Below are 19268 nucleotides of genomic sequence, written 5' to 3'. Positions count from 1 at the left end.
CTATTCTCCTGAAGCTGTTTCAAAAAATTGAAGCAGAAGGAAAACTTCCAGACTCTTTCTATGAAGCCAGCATTACCCTGATCCCCAAACCAGGCAAAGACCCTACCAAAAAGAAGAATTTTAGACCAATATCACTGATGAATATGGATGCTAAGATTCTCAACAAGATCCTAGCTAACAGGATCCAACAGCACATTAAAAAGATTATCCACCATGATCAGGTGGGATTCATCCCTGGGCTACAAGGATGGTTCAACATTCACAAATCATGTCTAAGAATTTTTTGCTTACCTCCAGATCATGAAGATTTTCTCAAAATTTCATAACTTTATTTAGTTTTATGATCCATTTCCAGTTAATTTTTGTATAAGATATGGTATTTAGATCGAGACAGTTTTTCTCCCCCCCCATATGGTGTCATGAGAATTAAATGAGGTAAAGCAGGTAAAACAGTACTATGTGGACCCCTGATAGAAATTAGTTTTTGCTCTTGAATTTTGTATGGCCTTGGGGTAAATGACCTTTTCATGAATATGGTGCCGACTCAGAGATTGCAGACCTACAAAGGCAGAGGTACAGCTTGCCTTACATTTCTTTTGGATCTTCTGGGTGAATTACAAGTCCATAGAATGATGGGCAACTTCACCCATTGCCCCCCTTTTATATGTGTATATCTTTGGGATCTAAATTTTCCTCCATCTGTAACTGTGGCTCTCACTCACAAGGGAAATGTCCTTGGGGTGCCTGGGGGGCTCAGTTAAGCATGAGACTTTGGCTCAGGTCATGATCCCAGGGTCCTGGGATTGTGTCCTGTATTGGACTCCCCACTCAGCGGGGAGTCTGCTTGTCCCTCTGCCCCTTGCTCTACTCGTGCTCTCTTCCTTTCTGTCAAATAAATAAATAAAATCTTAAAAAAAAAAGAAATGTCCTTTATGACAGTGACCTTGGGTAAAAATACATTTGAATTATCTAGAGGCCAAGAGGAGGCCAGCCATGAGCCATGACCACTCTCAAATGTGGTAGCCAGAGGAAAATATTTGCCCCTTTGACCCCAGTGTGAGATCCTCCCGAGAACCTGGGAATTGTCCCTCCTGCACCCACAGTTCCTCAGCGCAGACCAGCTCCCTGGAAGAGAGGAGTCTGACACGCACATGCTGAAAGCGGTATGTTTATTGACGTTTTCTGGGGATACAATCAGCAAGGGCTTCGTGTGCTGCTGAGAGCCTCCCTGGGGCTCAGGCTGGGGCCAGGTCTGTGGAGCATGGGTCAACCCAGGGAGGCCTCTGGCTTTGGAATTCTCCCACAGGCTGGCCAGGCTTCCATGACTATATGTTCTTTAAGATATTATTAAGTCCAGGGGACATATGGGGAGATTTGAGTGAAGAGATTTGGAGGCTTTGCATTCATATATCCATAAGACACAATACCGTAGGCCACCCCTGCATACACCAGGGGGCCCCCAGAATCCTCCTGTGGGTTAGAAAAAGCAAATTGTGAGCAGAGAATATCCTTCTCTCTCTACTGTCACCTTATCCTGCTTCTATAAGTACCCAGCCAGCTCCAAGATAGCCCTGAGTCAGATCAGGAATCTTGGCTCCTCATGGAGTCCTAAATTAGGAGATTAATGTCTTATTCTCTGGCATGGAACCACAACTCTAGATCCTGTCCCTTCCATTTCTTCCTTTCTGTCCTGGAGCCCTGTTCAGCCAGCTAGAAGGGAGGGTTAGAGACAGGGAGTGAGTATGTGAGGATGGAACCCAAAGGGAGGATTCCAGTTCCGATGTTGCTAGAAATCTGCAGACTCAGACACCAGTCACTGTACTAGGGGACTTCCCGAACCACTCCCTCCCAGGAGGATGCTGTCTCCCAGGGACTGCTTTGTGAGGAGTAAGTGTTGGTGTGCAGTCACCTCGTATGCTGATTTTGTCTTCCTTGGATCACCTACACAGATTTGTAAGTTACTGTTGTAAAACAGATAGCTCCTGCAGGTGCTGGCGTCCATGAGTCTCAGCTGCACCTCCCTCAGAGTGTCTGACGCCGGCTCCCTCACTCCGGTTCTTCCCCAGCCAGCCACCGTGCATACTGTCCCAGGTGGAATAAAGGTAGACCAGGTGGGCAGGTAGATTGGCTTCATGGCGTGGGTCCACCTGGTTCTCATTTTTAGCTGTGAGAGAGGGAGGAAGAGTAGATGGATCTTTGGTCCCAGGGAAAGTGGGGGCTGTGCTGTGGCAGGGGCTCCCCGGGCAGGGTCAAGAGTTGCTCCCCAGTGGGGTGGTGGTGACGTGGAGTGGGAGGGTGGGCCCCAAGGAAATGGTTTAGAAGAGAGAATGAGAAATGCAAGGTCAGGAGAAAGTTTCAAGAAGAGGGGATAGAGATGAGCTGGAAATCTAATGGCACCTTCATTAACATGATGTCATTGAATCTGGTGATTGAGATGTATTTTGGGTGACTGATTTGTTTTGAGACTTCTATCTTCTGCCATGTGGATTTTTCCCTTTTCATGTTATGAGCTCCCAGGATGACCGTAATTTTCCTGTTGGGAAGGAGGAGAGACGCAAGAGAATGTGCTGGTCTCCTAGAAAGGGTCTATCCTGAGCAACTTCTTCCCCAGGGCAGGGCAACCTGAGGAACTCAGGTCTTATTTGGAACAGAAGCTCCCCCTCTGGGATCTTAGCCAGTTCAGGAAGGGCCAGGCCATGGCAGCTACAGGGGATGAAGAGAGCTCAGCTGGCCGCAGGACAAGAGGGTCAGTGTTGGCCTGCTGTGGCCTGGCTGCCCTGAATGATGTGGTGGCCTCTGGAGGTGGAGATGGCAAATGAAAACGGGCTGGGTCCTTGCAATATATGTCATTGACTATCTTGAAATGAGCAGGGCACCAGAATCTCTCCCCAGGCCACTTCGAAGCTGTGTGTAACTCTGGTTCCTACAGCTCCTTGCATGAAAAGAGAATAAGTCAAAGTTTTCTTACCTTCCTTTACAATGAGCAGCTGTCATCACGAAATCTTGACTTATGAGAAACCCTCCACAGCTGGTGCCATAACACCTATGAGTGACGGTTTCCAGATGGGCCATGTAGGGGTGGGAGTGTGGCTTGGACTCAACACCACCGATAATTTCCTCTGAAACAGAGAACCCCAAGTCCCTAAACAGAGGCTCACTTGCCTGCAGACAGAGCACTGGGTGAGGAAAAAGAGGTGGAAGCTGAGGGCCCACAGAGTTGCTATCTTCTAATGGAGCTCAGCCCTCCATGTGTCCTTATTGTTTGCTTTCTTGAATCCAGTCCACCCCATCAACCATCTCTCAGCCCACTTTCAGAACTTACGGTTAGTCTTGATTCTAGGCTGTCATTTAAACTTAAGTTCCTTTGCCTTTTTTTTTTTGAAGAATTTATTTATTTATTTGAGAGAGAGAGTGAGAGAGAGTCATGAATGAGCAGGGAGAGGGACAGAGGGAGAGGAACAAGCAGACTCCTTGCTGAGTGGGGAGCCTAAAGGACTTGGGGCTCATCCCAGGACCCTGAGATCATGACCTGAGCCAAAGGCAGACAGATGCTTAACTGACTGAGCCACCAACATGCCCCTAAACATTTCTTCCTGTCTCTATCCTGACCTCCTCTGCATGACAGCAAGCACCAAGAAGAACTGTGAATGAGAATGGTGGCTATTTTGAAGAAAGCAGGCTAGGAGGAGCTTTCAAAGACAGTTTTCTGATTCTCTCTCCACCCAAGACTTCTCATCCCAGGGAAACTGTCATCAACTGCAGGGAAAGAATCTAACTCTTCCAGCTGGAGGTTTTCCCCTAGAATACTTGCGGTGGGATCTTGTAGCCTCATTTGAGGTCTTCCTTGAGAGGTGGTTATACCCTAGATGCACCAGCTCCAGCTTCAGGAGGCAAGAGAAAGGCCAACAAAAGAAATAGAGCCTGCATTTTCCCAGTGATGGTGTCCATGGTGAGCTTCTTCTGTCCCTGTCCTCCCTTGCTCCTGCTTTTATAATTCCAGCAGTAGAAGAAAGGGGAGGGTTGGAAACCACAGAACAACCTAGTCACATTTTTGTTTTTCACTTTGGCCTGCCTATCTTCCTCATCAGAAATTCTTAGAACCCTCTTCTCTTCTCTGCTGGTGTTGAGGCTGTGGTCAGATTCTAAGAGTCCTGGCATGCACCTTTCTCAAATAATGTAGCTCTCTTGAGGCAGAATAGTAACACAGATGGGGAAGGGTAGGTTAAAATTTTATTTTTTGAAAAAGATTTCTTTATTTGAGAAAAAGAGAGCAAGCAAACACATGAGCAGGGGGAGGGGCAGGGGGCAAGGGAACCAAAGAGAATTTCAAGCAGACTCCCTGCTGAGTGTGGAGCCTGAAGCAAGCTTGATTCCAGGACCCTGACATCATGACCTGAGTCAAAATCAAGAGTTAGGCGCTCAACCAACTGAGCCACCCAGGTGCCCCTTTATTTTTTATTGTTGAAGTATAGTTGACATGCCTTCTATTAGTTTCAGGTGTACAACATAGTGACTTAACAAGTCTATATATTACTCAGTGTTCTCCATGATCAAGGTACTCACAAACCATCACCTAGACAAGTTATTACAATATTATTGACTATATTCCCTATGTTGTACTTTCTGTTTCTCTGACTTATTTATAAAATATGAATAAGAATATACAGATATACACAAAATATTTGTGAAATATAAGGATGTATAAATAGAATATATTTATAAAATGTAAGGATGTATAAATAAACTATATCTATAAAAGATAAATATAAATTTTATAAATAAGGAAGTTTGTGCTTCTTAATCCCCTTCACCTGTTTTGCCCATTCCCCCACCCTCTGCCCTTCTGGCAACCAACAGTTTGTTCTCTGTATTTAAGAGTCTGGTTTTTGTTTATTTATTTGTCTGTCCATTTTTTTCTTTTTAGATTTCACACATAAGTGAAATCATACATTTGTTTATATCTGCATTACTTATTTCACTTAGCATAACACTCTCTAGGTTCATCTGTGTTGTTGTAAATGTCAAGATGTTATTCTTTTCTCTTTTTTAAAAAAGATTTTATTTACTTATTTGACAGACTGAGATCACAAGTGGGCAGAGAGGCAGGTAGAGAGAAGGGGGAAGCAGCTGCCCCACTGAGCAGAGAGCCGGATGCGGGGCTCAATCCTAGGACCTGAGCTGAAGGCAGAGGCTTTAACCCACTGAGCCATCCAGGTGTCCTGATGTCATTCTTTTTTAATGGATGTGTAATATTTCATTGCCTATGCACATGTGTGAGTGTGTGTTTGTGTGTGTGTATGGTATCTTCTTTATCCATTCATCTATCAGTGGACACCTGAGTTGCTTCCATATCAGCTATGGTAAATAATGCTGCAGTAAACATAGAGGCACTTGCATCTTTTTGAATTAGTATTTTCATTTTCTTTGGGTAAATACCCAGCGGTGGAATTACTGGATAATATGGTATTTCTGTTTTTAATTTTCTGAGAAAACTCTATATGTTTCTCCACAGTGGTTTACATTCCCACCACCATATATGAGGGTTCTTTTCTCTCCATAACCTTGCCAACAGAGGGGGAGTTGGTTTAGGTGACATAGGAATCTAGAACAGGGATCAGCAAACTTTTTCTGTAAATAGCCACATAGTGAGTGTTATTGGCTTTGTAAGTCATACTGTCTCTGTGGTAACTTATTCAACTCTGTTGTAGTACAAAAGCTATAGAGAAGATGTAAGCAAATAGGTGTGACTGTGTTCCAATAAAACTTTATTTTAAAAACAGGTGGTGGGCCAATATGGCTTGAGGGCCATAGTTTGCCAACCCCGGATCTAGAAGATTTGCCCTTTCTTTAATCCTAATAATCAGTAGAAGAACAGAATGTGGCAGTGAGAGATAGAAGGAAAAATGGGGAATTTATTGACTACCCACAATATGTTTGGTGCCGATAAAACTTTGCATATGTATCACCTCATTTGTAATAGTCCTTCTGGGTAAGTATTATTATACACAATTACAGAGCACTCAAGCGAAGCTCAGGATATCACATAGCAACAAGATCCAAAATTTAATATATCAGATTCTGAAACTTATGCTTTTTCTATTCCAGTAATCTGACTAACAAGGGATGTGGGATGAAGGGTTAGTCCAATAAACAGAGAAAGGAATGGGACGTATAAAGGAGAACAATCGGTGTTCTTTAGAGGATGTTGGGGTTTTCCACTAGTGCACTGAGAGTCACACGTTGTTTGATAATCAAGTGATATCTGCACTTCTCATTACTTGAGATAGTACTCGGGGCTCTCCTTTGTTCATGTGTGTTAAGAAAGGAAAAAGTTGGGGCACCTGGGTGGCTCAGTGGGTTAAAGCCTCTGCTTTCGGCTCAGGTCATGATCCCAGGGTCCTGGGATCGAGCCCCGCATCGGGCTCTCTGCTCAGTGGGGAGCCTGCTTCCCCCTCTCTCCCTGCATGCCTCTCTGCCTACTTGTGATCTCTGTCTGTCAAATAAATAATAAACAAAATCTTTAAAAAAAAAAAAGAAAGGAAAAAGTTTTTCTTTTTTTTTTTTTTTTAAAGATTTTATTTCATTTATTTAAGAGTGAGGGAGCACACGAGCAGTGGGAGGGGCAGAGTAGTAGGGGGAGAAGCAGGCTCCCTCCTGAGGGTGCTGGGATCATGACCTGAGCTGAAGGCAGACACTTAAGTCACCCTGGTGTCCCAGGAAAAAGTTGTTCTTGATTAAACTATGACATGCCATTGATTACAAAACTCATTCCTATTATAAAGGGGTTAAAACGTAAAATGTTGTGCATCTTGGAATCAATGAAATATAATAAATTACAAGTAACCCATTCACCCCTATCAACCCTGAGATATATTATTGTTTTCATTTTACAGCCAAGGAAACTGAGTCTCACAGAATTTGAGTCACTTGACAAGTCAATAAATATGAGAATTAGGTGTTGAGCACATATCTGTTTGACTTCAATCACATGATATTTCCCTATATCACTCTGCTTTCCTAGTCTGTAAAAACAAAACAACAACAACAACAACAAGAAGGATCTAGAGAGAATTTCTCCACCAATTCCCACAAAAATTTTATAGATGCAGTCCTTATAAGAAATCCCTTATTTTACACTACTCATAGTGGTTCTGCTCTCCTTGATTGAACTCTACATAATAGAGATATTGGCACTGGAAGTGAGTTCAGAAGAGCCTGCACTTAGGTTCTGTAACTCGGCTTGGGTTATCTATTACAGGTTTTCTAATCTGAATACACACACACACACACACACACACACACACACACGTATTTTAAAGATTTTATTTATTTGAGAGAGAGACAGTGAGAGAGAGCATGAGAGGGGAGAAGGTCAGAGGGAGCAGACTCCTCATGGAGCAGGGAGCCTGATGTGGGACTCGATCCCAGGACCCTGGGATCATGACCCAAGCCAAAGGCAGTCGCCCAACCAACCGAGCCACCAAGGCACCCATAATCTAAATATATTTAAAGGCATGGCTTACACTGTTGTAAGTGGTAAAGTATGTTAGTTGTAAGCTGTAAGTAACCATTATGGCATACAGATCAAACCTATTAAATTATCATTTGTAGATATCTGTAATCAAAAGCAGACTTTAGGTGATTAAGTATTTGGTGACATAGAACATATTAGTGGAAATAAGGAGTATTATGGGGTTGATGGTTGCTTCTAGGTGCACTAAAGAACCTAAGAAAAATAAATGATGAGCTTTGGGCTTTCACTTCCAGCTTATGGTCTAAGTAAGGGTCCAGAAATCTTCTCTTCCATAAAAGAAACCCTTCTCTCATGTAACCTCATGTGTAAGGTTCCAAAAAATCAAACCAATGTCTTATCCTGTGGGTGGTCTGAACATACCTTGACTCACCAAACTGGCAGGGTCTCTAAAATGAAGTTAAAGATTTTTTATTTTTTAATTTAATTGACAGAGATGACAAGTAGGCAGATAGGCAGCAGGAAAGAGAGGGGCAAGCAGGCTCCCTGCTGAGCAGAGAGCCAGATTCGGGGCTCCATCCTAGGACCCTGCAATCATGACGTGAGCCAAAGGCAGAGGCTTTAACCCACTGAGCCAGCTAGGCACCTCCCCACCCCTCAGATGAAGTAAAAGCAGTAACTGAGACTCTGAAAATTGGAATGGGAATATATGTAGGCATATTCTGATGAAACTGGGATCTTGAACTCCTAAACTCCTCTAATCCCTCCTTTGTCTATAACAGCAACACATCTTTTCCGGTATGAGGAGGTTAGTCTTCCCTTGCTTGAAGAATCTGTAATGAGATTCCCTGAGGTAGTTACTTTGCAGCAGACTGCTGGCTGCCCCCTCACCTTTATTGCTTCTGGATTTATTTTTTTAAAATTTTTAAAAAAGATTTTATTTATTTATTTGACGGAGAGAGATCACAAGTAGGCAGAGAGGCAGGCAGAGAGAGAGAGAGGGAAGCAGGCTCCCTGCTGAGCAGAGAGCCCAATGTGGGACTCAATCCCAGGACCCTGAGATCATGACCTGAGCCGAAGGCAGCGGATTAACCCACTGAGCCACCCAGGTGCCCCTGCTTCTGGATTTATAACCAGATTCAACTCCAAGTAGATACCAGATATGTGACCCATAAGGAATTGCAGTATACACCAAAACAAGATTTTTGCTAATTTATACCAAAAGAAACATGAATGGAATAGGTCTTAAAGGCTTTGGTGCAGGTGTTGGGCCAGGCTGACTTTGTTGATGGGATGCACTAAAAACAGATGCCAATATTGACATATTAAATCAAGCATGTCCATGTTGCTCTATTTGGCTAGTTGGTTGGATTGAAGTATGGATCCAAAGGTGGCCTATACTAAGTGAAGTTGAGATGCCAGACTTCTTTGATATAGAGAAAGGTATTCTAAGCTTTGGGGAAATCAGAAGATAGAGAAAATTTATTATTTTGAGACTGGTTTACTCACCCCCCCTTAAGTGTGTCCTAGGAGAACATGGAGAACATTCTTTCCATCAAAGCTGTGAAAGATAGATTAGAGAGGGGGAGCACTGGCATTTTTGGGGAATGCTACAGTGGCTATTTTCTGTGGTGTGGAGTGACCATGGGAACTCCCGCTACTGGATCTGGATCTGAGTTCCAAGGTGGTGGTGGCATCTCAGGGTGGGAGAAGCCAGGCTACCAGAGGTGCAGTGGGCTTGGTTACTCTAATGAGTATCACAGTTGAGGCAGATGTCAAATAGAGATCCGTGACTTTGGCTAGTTGATCATGGGGTCCTTGAACTGGAATAGACAGATTACAAAGATCTAAATTGATTTGTATAAGTAGAAACATTCTGGGTCTGGTGAACAGAGGTCTTAAATATCACAAGGCACATCAACTATTTCCTAGCCTTGAGCCAACTCACTGACCCAGAGTTCCTTGAATGAAAAGGGTGAAGTGCCTTTGAGGAAGGCCCTTGCTATGTAGCCAAAAATTTGTGCTATACATCTTCCTCTTTGCCTCCTTCAAAGGTACCCATGGCCATTTACTGAGTGACTATGAATTAGAGAAAAAAAAATCTGGGACATAATCATGCCTTAGTTTGTTTTTTTATTATGAGGTCCTGGCTCTAAACTGATATGAACTCCCAAAGACCCAAAATGCCCATGTGACTCACCAGTCAAGAGGAGGGGCTTATGGACTGATCCACAAAGTTTTGGCAAGCATCCATCTCACTGATGGCCCAGTGGTTCCCAAATCAACCTTTGACCGTTTCCCAAAATCCAGAATGCGGAGGTAGAATGGATATCCTAAAAAGTAGCAGAATCTCCATAATGGTTGCCTGACTTATGGCGTGAGGGTGGTTATGGTAGAGAAGACCAAGTGGAGCCACCAGAACTGCCTCTACCTACAAAAATAGTAAACTAAGAGCAATGTGATATTCATAGAGACATTCAGGTATTAGTGTAGTCACCAAATTACAGAGAGATGCAGGAGTGATGATTCCTACCACATCTCCATTCAGATCACCTGTTTGGTCCATTTAGTCTTTAGTTATAGGACTTGCGGACTCTCTGTCTTATGCCTGAAGAACTCTTGATTTTTTGTTTGTTTGTTTGTTTTTTTAAATTGTGCTGGTGCTTGAAGGTGTTAGAGGGCAAAGTGGTCAGGGAGGTAAAGGTTGAGAGGGAGGTGGATTCTAAGGTCTCAGGTGGAGAACTCCCTCTAGGGTGAGAGATGGCAGGAGAGCCTCTTGTTTTACTTTCTCACTTCTCTTGTAGGCTCACTGCAGACCTGAGAACAGTTGGCTTTGTGTTGCTTTCTGCTATGTCTCCTCTCCTTTCCATACCCTCTAAATTTATCCAGTAGTCATGCTTGGCAGTCCTTGAGGCTTCCCCTTCCCAAGGATTTAGGTAGTCCCTTAAATCTGGGATGCTTCTTTCATAAACCTTGCGATGCTGCCAGTCTATCAGCAATCAGCACTGGCCAGGCTGGCAAGAGATAGTGCTCTGCATCTTAGAATCAGATCTATCAGCTGTAATCTTTTCTTATCTGGTGGGCTGTTGGAGGAGGCCTGTTTGTACCAACTGTCCTTTTCACGTGCCTACTTGAAGTTTGTTTGATTTGTGGTTGTTGCCAAGAATGGGGTAGGGCAACTGCTCTGAGCCAGCACAGCAACCAGGGACAGAGGCATAGCCTCAAGGTATCTTTTATGCTTTCCCATCCGTGGGTTCGATTAACTGAAGGGGTGCTACTCAGGACTCTTGATTTAACCTTTCAGGGTGTTTTTCCATGCGTCATTCTTCTTTTCAGTTGCTCCTTCTTGCATTTCCTTATCTCTTTACAGAGCCATCCAGGAATAGCTTTGTTCCTCCCTTAGGTGCCCTCTGTGATTGATATAATTTTGAACATTTGGCTGGTATATTGATACTGTCATGGTGAATGGACCTAAGCACCAACATCTCCCGTGAAGGACTGAGTTTTTGGTGCCCACTCAGCCAGGACTGTCATAAGGAGAAGAAAGGAGTGCATTTCCTAGGGTAAATGTCTCTCATTTAAATGCAAGATCACACTGTGAAGACCATATTTCTGCGGATTCTTGAAGTTGCTCAACTCCTTCCTGAATTGGGCAGATGTTGTGAAAGAGTACAAACTTGCCACTACAAGATGAATAAGTTCTAGAGATCTAATGCATAGCACAGTGACTACAGTTAATAACATTGTATTATATACTTCAAAATTGCTAAGACACTAAATCTTAAATGTTCTTACCATAAAAAATGATAATTATGTGATGTGATAGAGATTTTATCCAAAGCTATAATGCTAATTGTATTCAGTATGTAAATATATCAAAACAATACCTTACACACTTTAAAGTCACACAATGTTACATGTAAATTATATCTCAGCAAAAAAAACCCTCACAAAACCCCATAAAGTACACAGATCTTAAATATACCCCCAATAAACAGCCAGCAGAGCAAAATGTTTAAATTTTATTGTGACTACTGTGACCATACTTCACCCTTGAGTCTTCATCTGTGAGATGGACACACTGCAGTGGCAGGACACACAAAGAGAATGTGAAAGATATTTATCATAAATGGTTGGAAAAGGGGCACCTGGGTGACTCAGTGGGTTAAGTCTCTGCCTTCAGCTCAGGTCATGATCTCAGGGTCCTAGGATCGAGCCCCGCATCAGGCTGTCTGCTCAGCAGGGAGCCTGCTTCCCCGCCCTCCCAGGCCTACTTGTGATCTCTATCAAATAAATAAGTAAAATCTTAAAAAAAAAAAAAGAAATGGTTGGAAAAACAGGCTCAGAGCCTGGTCGACAGAACAACCGCTCCATTTTGGCAAGGAAAGATACCTCCTACTCCATTCTTTGCTCCTCCTCCTGCAGGGGCAATGATCCACCTCTTCCTCGTCTCCCACATCCTCCTTGCCCTGGTATGATTGCCATCACCCCATATGTCAGGGGCTTTCCTCCTCCTGGGACGATGCCATCGGGAGCTGTTCCTGGAATGAGGGTGCCTATGGAAGGCCGCATGCCAGTGCTGTCTGGGTGCCCAGTGGTGAAGTCTCCCGCCTGCCCCATGATGGTGCCCACTCAGCCAGGAATGACTCCACCAGACAAATAAGGAGAGAGGGGAGCCTCTTTATATCCATTTTATTTCATTTTTAAAGATTCTATTTGTTTATTTGAGAGAGAGAGTGTGAGTACAAGCACGGTGGGCAATCGGGGGGAGCAAAGGAGGGTTGAAGCAGACTCTGTACTGAGCACTGAGGCCGAGGCAGGGCTCTGTCCCATGATTATAACCTGATCAAGACCTGAGCCAAAATCAAGAGTCACTTGCTCAGCTCTCTGAGCCACCCAGGTGCCACTCCTTACGTCCATTTTATATTACTTGTAGTACTTCCCCAGGGGATCATGGGGCTGTGATGTGACTCTGGGTGTTTTCTAATAGCAGGACAAGGAAGATTTGCTTCCCCTTCCTATCAAGAATAGTTTTGGCGGGGATGTAGTGGGATGAAAAAAAAATCAATTTTTATTTGTATTGTGAAATGTGAAAATAAAATGTCAACTATTTTAGTTAAAAATCCCAATTAACTGTCATAAAGTGATGTACTCATGAACCTACAACCTAGATCCGATCCAAGTTTAGTATATGTGCTGCCAAAGCAAGCACTACAACCTAGATCTGAAAAGAGACCATTGACAGCAGCCCAGAAGCTCATCTCTGCTCTTCCCAGTCACTGTTTTTCTTTTACCTAAACTTAACCTCTATCCTGACTTTCATCACCTTAGATTAATTTTGCCTGTATGCTTTTAAACTTTATGTAATTAGAATCAACCAGTATGTATTCTTTTGTGTGTGGCTTCTTTTATTCAGTGTTATGTTTTTGAAGACTCATCCATATGGGTTTTTTGGAATGGTGTTCCTTCATTCTCCTATATGATTTGTGTTCTATTATGATTATTCTACAATTTGTATACCCATTCTGTGGGATATTGGAATTTCCAGGGTTTTTGCTATTGGCAGTAGATCTACCACGAACAGTATGTATCAGTATCTTATTGCAGTTCTTAAGTTATATTTCTCTGAAGATTAATACTGCTGAAAAATGGTTTTTTATATACTTATTGGCCACTTTGAGACTTTTATTTGCAAAATGTGTGATATTTTGCTCATTTAAAAAATTACATTGCTGGGATGTTTGGGTGGCTCGTCGGTTAAGTGCCTTCCTTGAGCTCAGGTCATGCCCCCGGGCTCCTGGGATCAAGTCCCCCATCGGGCTCCCTGCTCAGCAGGGAGCCTGCTTCTCCCTCTGCCTGCTGCTCCCTCTGCTTGTGTTTTCTCTCTCTCTGTCTGTCTATATCTCTGTCAAATAAATCTTTAAAAAAAATTACATTGTCCAGGGGTGCCTGGCTGGCTGGCTCAGTAGGAGGAGTATGCACTCATGATCTTGGGGTTGTGAGTTTGAGCCCCATGGTGTAGAGATTACTTAAAAATAAAATCTTAAAAAAAATTACATTTCCTGGGGGCACCTGGGTGGCTCAGTGGGTTAAAGCCTCTGCCTTCGGCTCAGGTCATGATCCCAGGGTCCTGGGATCGAGCCCCACATCAGCCTCTCTGCTCAGCAGAGATAATAAGAGCACCAGAAGGAGTTGAGGGGAAGGGGCTGAGGGAGAGGGAGAAGTAGACTCTGCTGAGCAGGGAGCCTGATGTAGGCTTCCATCCCAGGACCCCGGGATCATGACCTGAGCCAAAGGCAGGTGCTTAATGACTGAGTCACCCAGGCGCCCCTATTTTCAAATTTTGGTGGGTTATGTTTTTCTAAGAATCAGTCAGTTTTCTAATCAAGATTTTCAAATTAATTGTCATAGAGTTATTATAATTAAAAATATTTTTAATGTCTGCAAAATGTGGAGTAATGCCAAACTTAGGAAGAAACTGAAATAGCATTAGGGTGGGAAAGACAGGGTAAGACAGCAGAGATACAACAAGGTTTTAGAAGCCAGGCCTTGGTGCTCCAAAAGAGTGTTCAGAATCTGTTAGAGAAGGTGGACAGATGACAAGATGCTAAGAAGAGGCAGGGGTCCTATCCTTCAGGGGCCCTGAGCATACCAGGACTCAGGAAAAAGAGGTCTTCTCAACCTAAGTCAAGTTGGATGGGGGATAACTTAACTTCTTTCCTCCTCCTCCAACCTCCCCCCCTTCTTTTTTGCTTTTGGGCCCTCAGCAGGAAAATGAAATGTCCTTTAAGACTTTTCTGCTGGGGAGAGTAGCCTGGGGAGAGGGGTGAGTGTGTGAGCATTTTTATTTATTGTAAAGTTTTGTGGGAATTGCTGGTCCTAGTGGAGATTGGAGAAGTCCTAACCAGTGTCGCGATTTGCCATTACCAAATTGCAGGGTGGAGTGACCAGCTTACCCCAGACTGCTTCTTGAATTGGGGAGAATCCTGGGAGTAACAGAATGAAATGAAAGCCAGGTTAGGATGCTGGTGTTCTCAAGTTCATCACTTTCTCATCATGAGTCTCATCAAGATCATGGGAAATTCTGACTTGCATGAAGGCATTTATTTCTCTATCCTATCTACCGCTTTTCAGGAAGCTGATAAAGGAAGTCACATTTTTTTTTTCCCCAAAGGAAACATTAAGCAGTCTTAAGATAAGGGTGATACCCTAGACCTGTGACCCTTTCATCTACCTTTTCCCCCCAAGGTTACAGCTTATGGAAAATGGTGACTGCTTTAGGAAAATGCTCACTCTTGGGCATTAACTAAAGCTTCCCTCTGGGAGAGAGGATGGGCCCTTCTCCCATTGAGCTTCTTTGCTTTGCCTGTCAAGGATATCTTAGTATCCGCTGGATGGAATTCAAGAGAACTTGGTCCTGGGAACATCCCAGCCCTAGACTTTGAGATATTTTATAGAGAGGGTCTTGTGTGGTTAATGCGATCCTGCCATCTATTGGGGAACAAATGAAGAACTGATGGGATTATAGGGTGAGGGTGTCTAACTCAGAACGGAGTGGACTTGCCTGGGTTGGGGTGGGGCAGGTGTGTGGGGCAGATGTCTGGAAGCATTATACGGACTGTCATATGGTATGTGTTTTGTTTGTACCTATGGTTTCATACATAGGATAGAACAGGGTAGAGTTTGAATTCCAGATACTTTCTGACCAGGTTGTTGTCTGTCTGAGTAAGCAGATGGGGGAGGCTGGGATGCAGGCTGGTAAGGAAGGAGGTGACTAGGAGAGCTAAAGCCCTCTTGCTGCTCAAAGTGGTTACATCTTGGGGAGTACTAGCCTGGCAGTTGAGACACCAAGCTTCCTGGCTCTGGAGATAAATCCCTGAATGGCCTCAGGTGGTCACTCCCCTTTCTGTGCCTCAGTTTCTTCATATTCCATAGGAGGAAGTTGTTCTACATTGGTGGGTTTCAAAAATTTTATTTTATTTTATTTTTAAAAAGATTTTATTTATTTATTTCACAGAGAGAGAGAATGAGAGAGAGAGAGAGAGAGAGCATGAGAAGGGGGAGGGTCAGAGGGAGAAGCAGACTCTGCTGAGCAGCGAGCCTGATGCGGGACTCGATCCCTGGACTCCAGGATCATGACCTGAGCCGAAGGCAGCTGCTCAACCCACTGAGCCACCCAGGAGCCCCCCAAATTTTAATTTTTTAAGGCCAGGTATATATTTTATGAAGGAAAATTTTATACTATGTCTGTAACCAAAAGAATTTTGGAGCTATGTTCTTTTGATTAAAGTCAGGAACTGGGGACCTGAGATTGTTTCATAGATTACCTTCCTTTCCATATCCAGGAGCTTCGCAGAGCAGTTTAAAAGCCATGGAACAATATGATAAATACACAGACAACCTTCCATTCTAGTGTCAGTAGAACACATTTCTAGGACCAATGAGCTAAAGAACTGAAATTGTGATAATTTTGAGTCTTTCTATCCATGAACATGGAATACCTCTTCATTTGTTTAGTTTTTCTTTGCTGTCACTCCTCACCTTTGTAGGTTTACTTATTTAGATCATACACATATTTTGTTAAGTTTATACTTAAGTATTTCATTTTTTGGGTGCTAATGTAAATGATACTGTGTTTTTAATTTCAAATTCCATTTGTTCTTTGCTGGTATATAGAAAAGTGATTGATTTTTGTTTTCTAAACCTGTGGCCTGAAACCTTAGTTTCAACTGGGGCTCTTTTTGTTATTGTTCATTCTTTTTAGATTTTCTATATAGACAATCACATCATCTGCAAATAAACACAGATTTTTTTTTCTTTCTTCTCAATCCATATACATTTTCCCTGCCCTTTCTTATAGCATTTCATCCCCTAGAACTTCCAGTATGATGTTGAAAAGGAGTGGTGAGACATTGTTGCCTTGTTCCTGATCTTAACTGGAAGAGTTCTAGTTTTGCACCATTAGATATGATAATAACTGTAGGTTTTTTTTAAGCTGTAGTTTTTTTTGTAGATATTCTTTATCAAGTTGAGGAAGTTCCTCCTGTGTTTCTAGTTTCCTGGTGTTAGAGTTTATCAGATGTTCTTTCTACATCTATTGATAGATCGTGTGATTTTTATTTTTTAGCTTGTTGGTATGATGGATTACATTAAGTGACTTTCAATTGTTGAACCAGCTTTGCACACCTGGGTAAATCCCACTAGGTTGGGGTGTATAATTCTTTTTAAAACATTATTGCATTTTTTTTTCTCAATTAAGCACTTTATTTATTTATTTATTTATTAGTGAAAGGTATTTATATCTTTATTTTTTTTCCAACTTATTTATTTTCAGAAAAACAGTATTCATTATTTTTTCACCACACCCAGTGCTCCATGCAAGCCAAGCCCTCTATAATACCCACCACCTGGTACCCCAACCTCCCACCCCCCGCCACTTCAAACCCCTCAGATTGTTTTTCAGAGTCCATAGTCTCTCATGGTTCACCTCCACTTCCAATTTACCCAAAAGCACATACCCTCCCCAATGTCCATAACCCTACCTCTCTTCTCCCAACACCCCTCCCCCCAGCAACCCACAGTTTGTTTCGTGAGATTAAGAGTCACTTATGGTTTGTCTCCCTCCCTATCCCATCTTGTTTCATGGATACTTAAGTGGGTAGGAGAAGAAAACATTATTGCATTTGATCTGATGATGTTTTGTTGAGGATTTTTGCATCTGTGTTCATGAGAGTTACTGGTCTGTAGTTTCTCTTCTTGTCCTGTCTTTGTCTGGTTTTGGTGTTTGGGTATAGCTGGCCCCATAGAATGAGTTAGGAAGTATTCTGCTTCTATCCTCGGAAAGAGATTGCAGAGAATTGACATAATTTTTTTCCTTAAAATGTTTAGTAGAATTTATTAGCAAGCCCGTCTGGGCTTGGTGCTTGCTATTTCAGAAGATTATTCATTTATTTTTAATTTATCTACTAGATACAGACCAATTCAGATTATCTATTTCTTCTTGGGTTGGGTTTGGCAAATTGTGTCTTTCAAAGAGTTGGTCCATTTCATTTAGGTTGTCAAATTTGTGGGCACAGAGTTACTCAAAGAATTCCTTATTTATTTGTTTATTTAAAAGATTTTATTTATTTGTTTATTTATTTGACACACACACAGAGAAAGAGAGAGAGAGAGAGAGAATGAGACAGTGAGTGAGGGAACACAAGCAGAGGAGTGGGAGAGGGAGAAACAGGCTTCCCACTGATCAGGGAGCCCGATGTGGGTCTCTGTCCCAGGACCCTGGGATCATGACCTGAGCTGAAGGGCGTTACTTAACCAACTGAGCCACCCAGGTGCCCCAAAGAATTCCTTTTTAAAAATAAAGATTTTATTCATTTAATTAGAGAGAGTGTGGGGAGGGGAGTAGGGGGAGGAACAAAGGGGGACAGAGACAGAGAATCTTAAGCAGACTCCAAGCTGAGTGTGGAGCATGCCAAGGGGCTCAGTTTACAACCCTGAGATGAAATCAGGAGCCAGCCACTGAGTCACCCAAATGTCTCTCAAAGAATTTCTTTTTTTTTTTTTTTTTTAAAGATTTTTATTTATTTATTTGACAGAGAGAGAGATCACAAGCAGATGGAGAGGCAGGCAGAGAGGGAGATAGAGGGAAGCAGGCTCCCTGCTGAGCAGAGAGCCCGACGTGGGACTCGATCCCAGGACCCCGAGATCATGACCTGAGCCGAAGGCAGCGGCTTAACCCACTGAGCCACCCAGGTTTTAAAGATTTTATTTATTTATTTGACAGAGAGAGATCACAAATAGGCAGAGAGGCAGGCAGAGAAAGAGAGGAGGAAGCCAGCTCCCTGCTGAGCAGAGAGCCCAATGCGGGACTCGATCCAGGACCCTGAGATCATGACCTGAGCCGAAGGCAGCGGCTTAACCCACTGAGCCACCCAGGCGCCCTCTCAAAGAATTTCTTGATTATTCTTTTAATTTCCATGAGATTTGTAGTGATGCCCCTCTTTTAATTTTGGTATTCATGACCTATGTCCTCTTTTTTTCCCTTGTTAGCTGGATGCTTATTAATTTTATTGATATTTCCAAAGAGCCAGCTTTTGGTTTAATTGACTTTTATCTATTGATTTCCTGTTTTCAATTTCCTCTCTTTGCTCTAATTCTATTATTTCTTTTCTTCTGCTTACTTTGGGTTAAATTTTTCTTCTTTTCCTAGTTTCCTAAGTTGGGAACTTAGATGATTGATTCTAGAGATAGCTTCTTTTATAATAATACAGGCATTAACTGCTATAAACTTCCCTTTAAGCACTGCTTTTGTTGCATCTCACTAATTTTAGATAAGTCATGTTTTTATTTAGTTCAAAATATTTTAAAAATTTTCTCAAGATTTCTTCTTTGACCCATGCATTAATTAATCTCCATATATTTTATAATTTTTTTCATTTACCTGTATTATTGATTTCTAGTTGAATTCTGTTGTGGCGCAAGAGCAGATACTGTGTGATTCCTATTCTTCCAAATTTGCTAAGGTGTGTTTTATGCCCAGAATGTGGTTTATGTTGTGAATGTTCCATGTGATCATGAGAAGAATATGCATTCTGCTGCTGTTGAATGAAGGAGACTAAAGATTTTTATTGTATCAAGTTGACTGATGGTGTTGCTTAGTTCAGCTGTGTCCTTACTGATTTTCTACCTCTGGATCTGTCCATTTCTGAGAGGTATTGAGGTGAACAGCTATGATGGTGGATTCACCTCTTTCTTTTTGCAATTTTATTAGTTTTTGCCTCATAAGTGTGATGCTCCC

General features: G+C 42.6%; 1 protein-coding gene and 1 pseudogene across 1 annotated transcript; one reads left to right on the top strand and one right to left on the bottom strand.

Annotated features, from left to right (window-relative positions):
• Positions 1–1347: 1347 nt before the first annotated feature.
• On the bottom strand, positions 1348–3927 carry LOC122894514 (mast cell protease 1-like). Its single transcript, XM_044232345.1, has 5 exons — positions 3873–3927; positions 2969–3119; positions 2398–2533; positions 1910–2164; positions 1348–1470 (listed from the first exon to the last, which is right to left on the bottom strand). The coding sequence occupies exons 1-5, from the start codon at positions 3925–3927 to the stop codon at positions 1348–1350; spliced, it is 720 nt and encodes a 239-aa protein (XP_044088280.1).
• A 7555-nt stretch (positions 3928–11482) lies between these two features.
• On the top strand, positions 11483–12134 carry LOC122893856 (annotated as a pseudogene).
• The last annotated feature ends 7134 nt before the right edge of the window (positions 12135–19268 follow it).

This window comes from Neovison vison, chromosome 13, assembly GCF_020171115.1.
Source record: "Neovison vison isolate M4711 chromosome 13, ASM_NN_V1, whole genome shotgun sequence".
In the NCBI taxonomy this organism is placed as follows: Eukaryota; Metazoa; Chordata; class Mammalia; order Carnivora; family Mustelidae; genus Neogale; species Neogale vison.
This window is presented reverse-complemented; position numbering and strand designations above follow the sequence as displayed.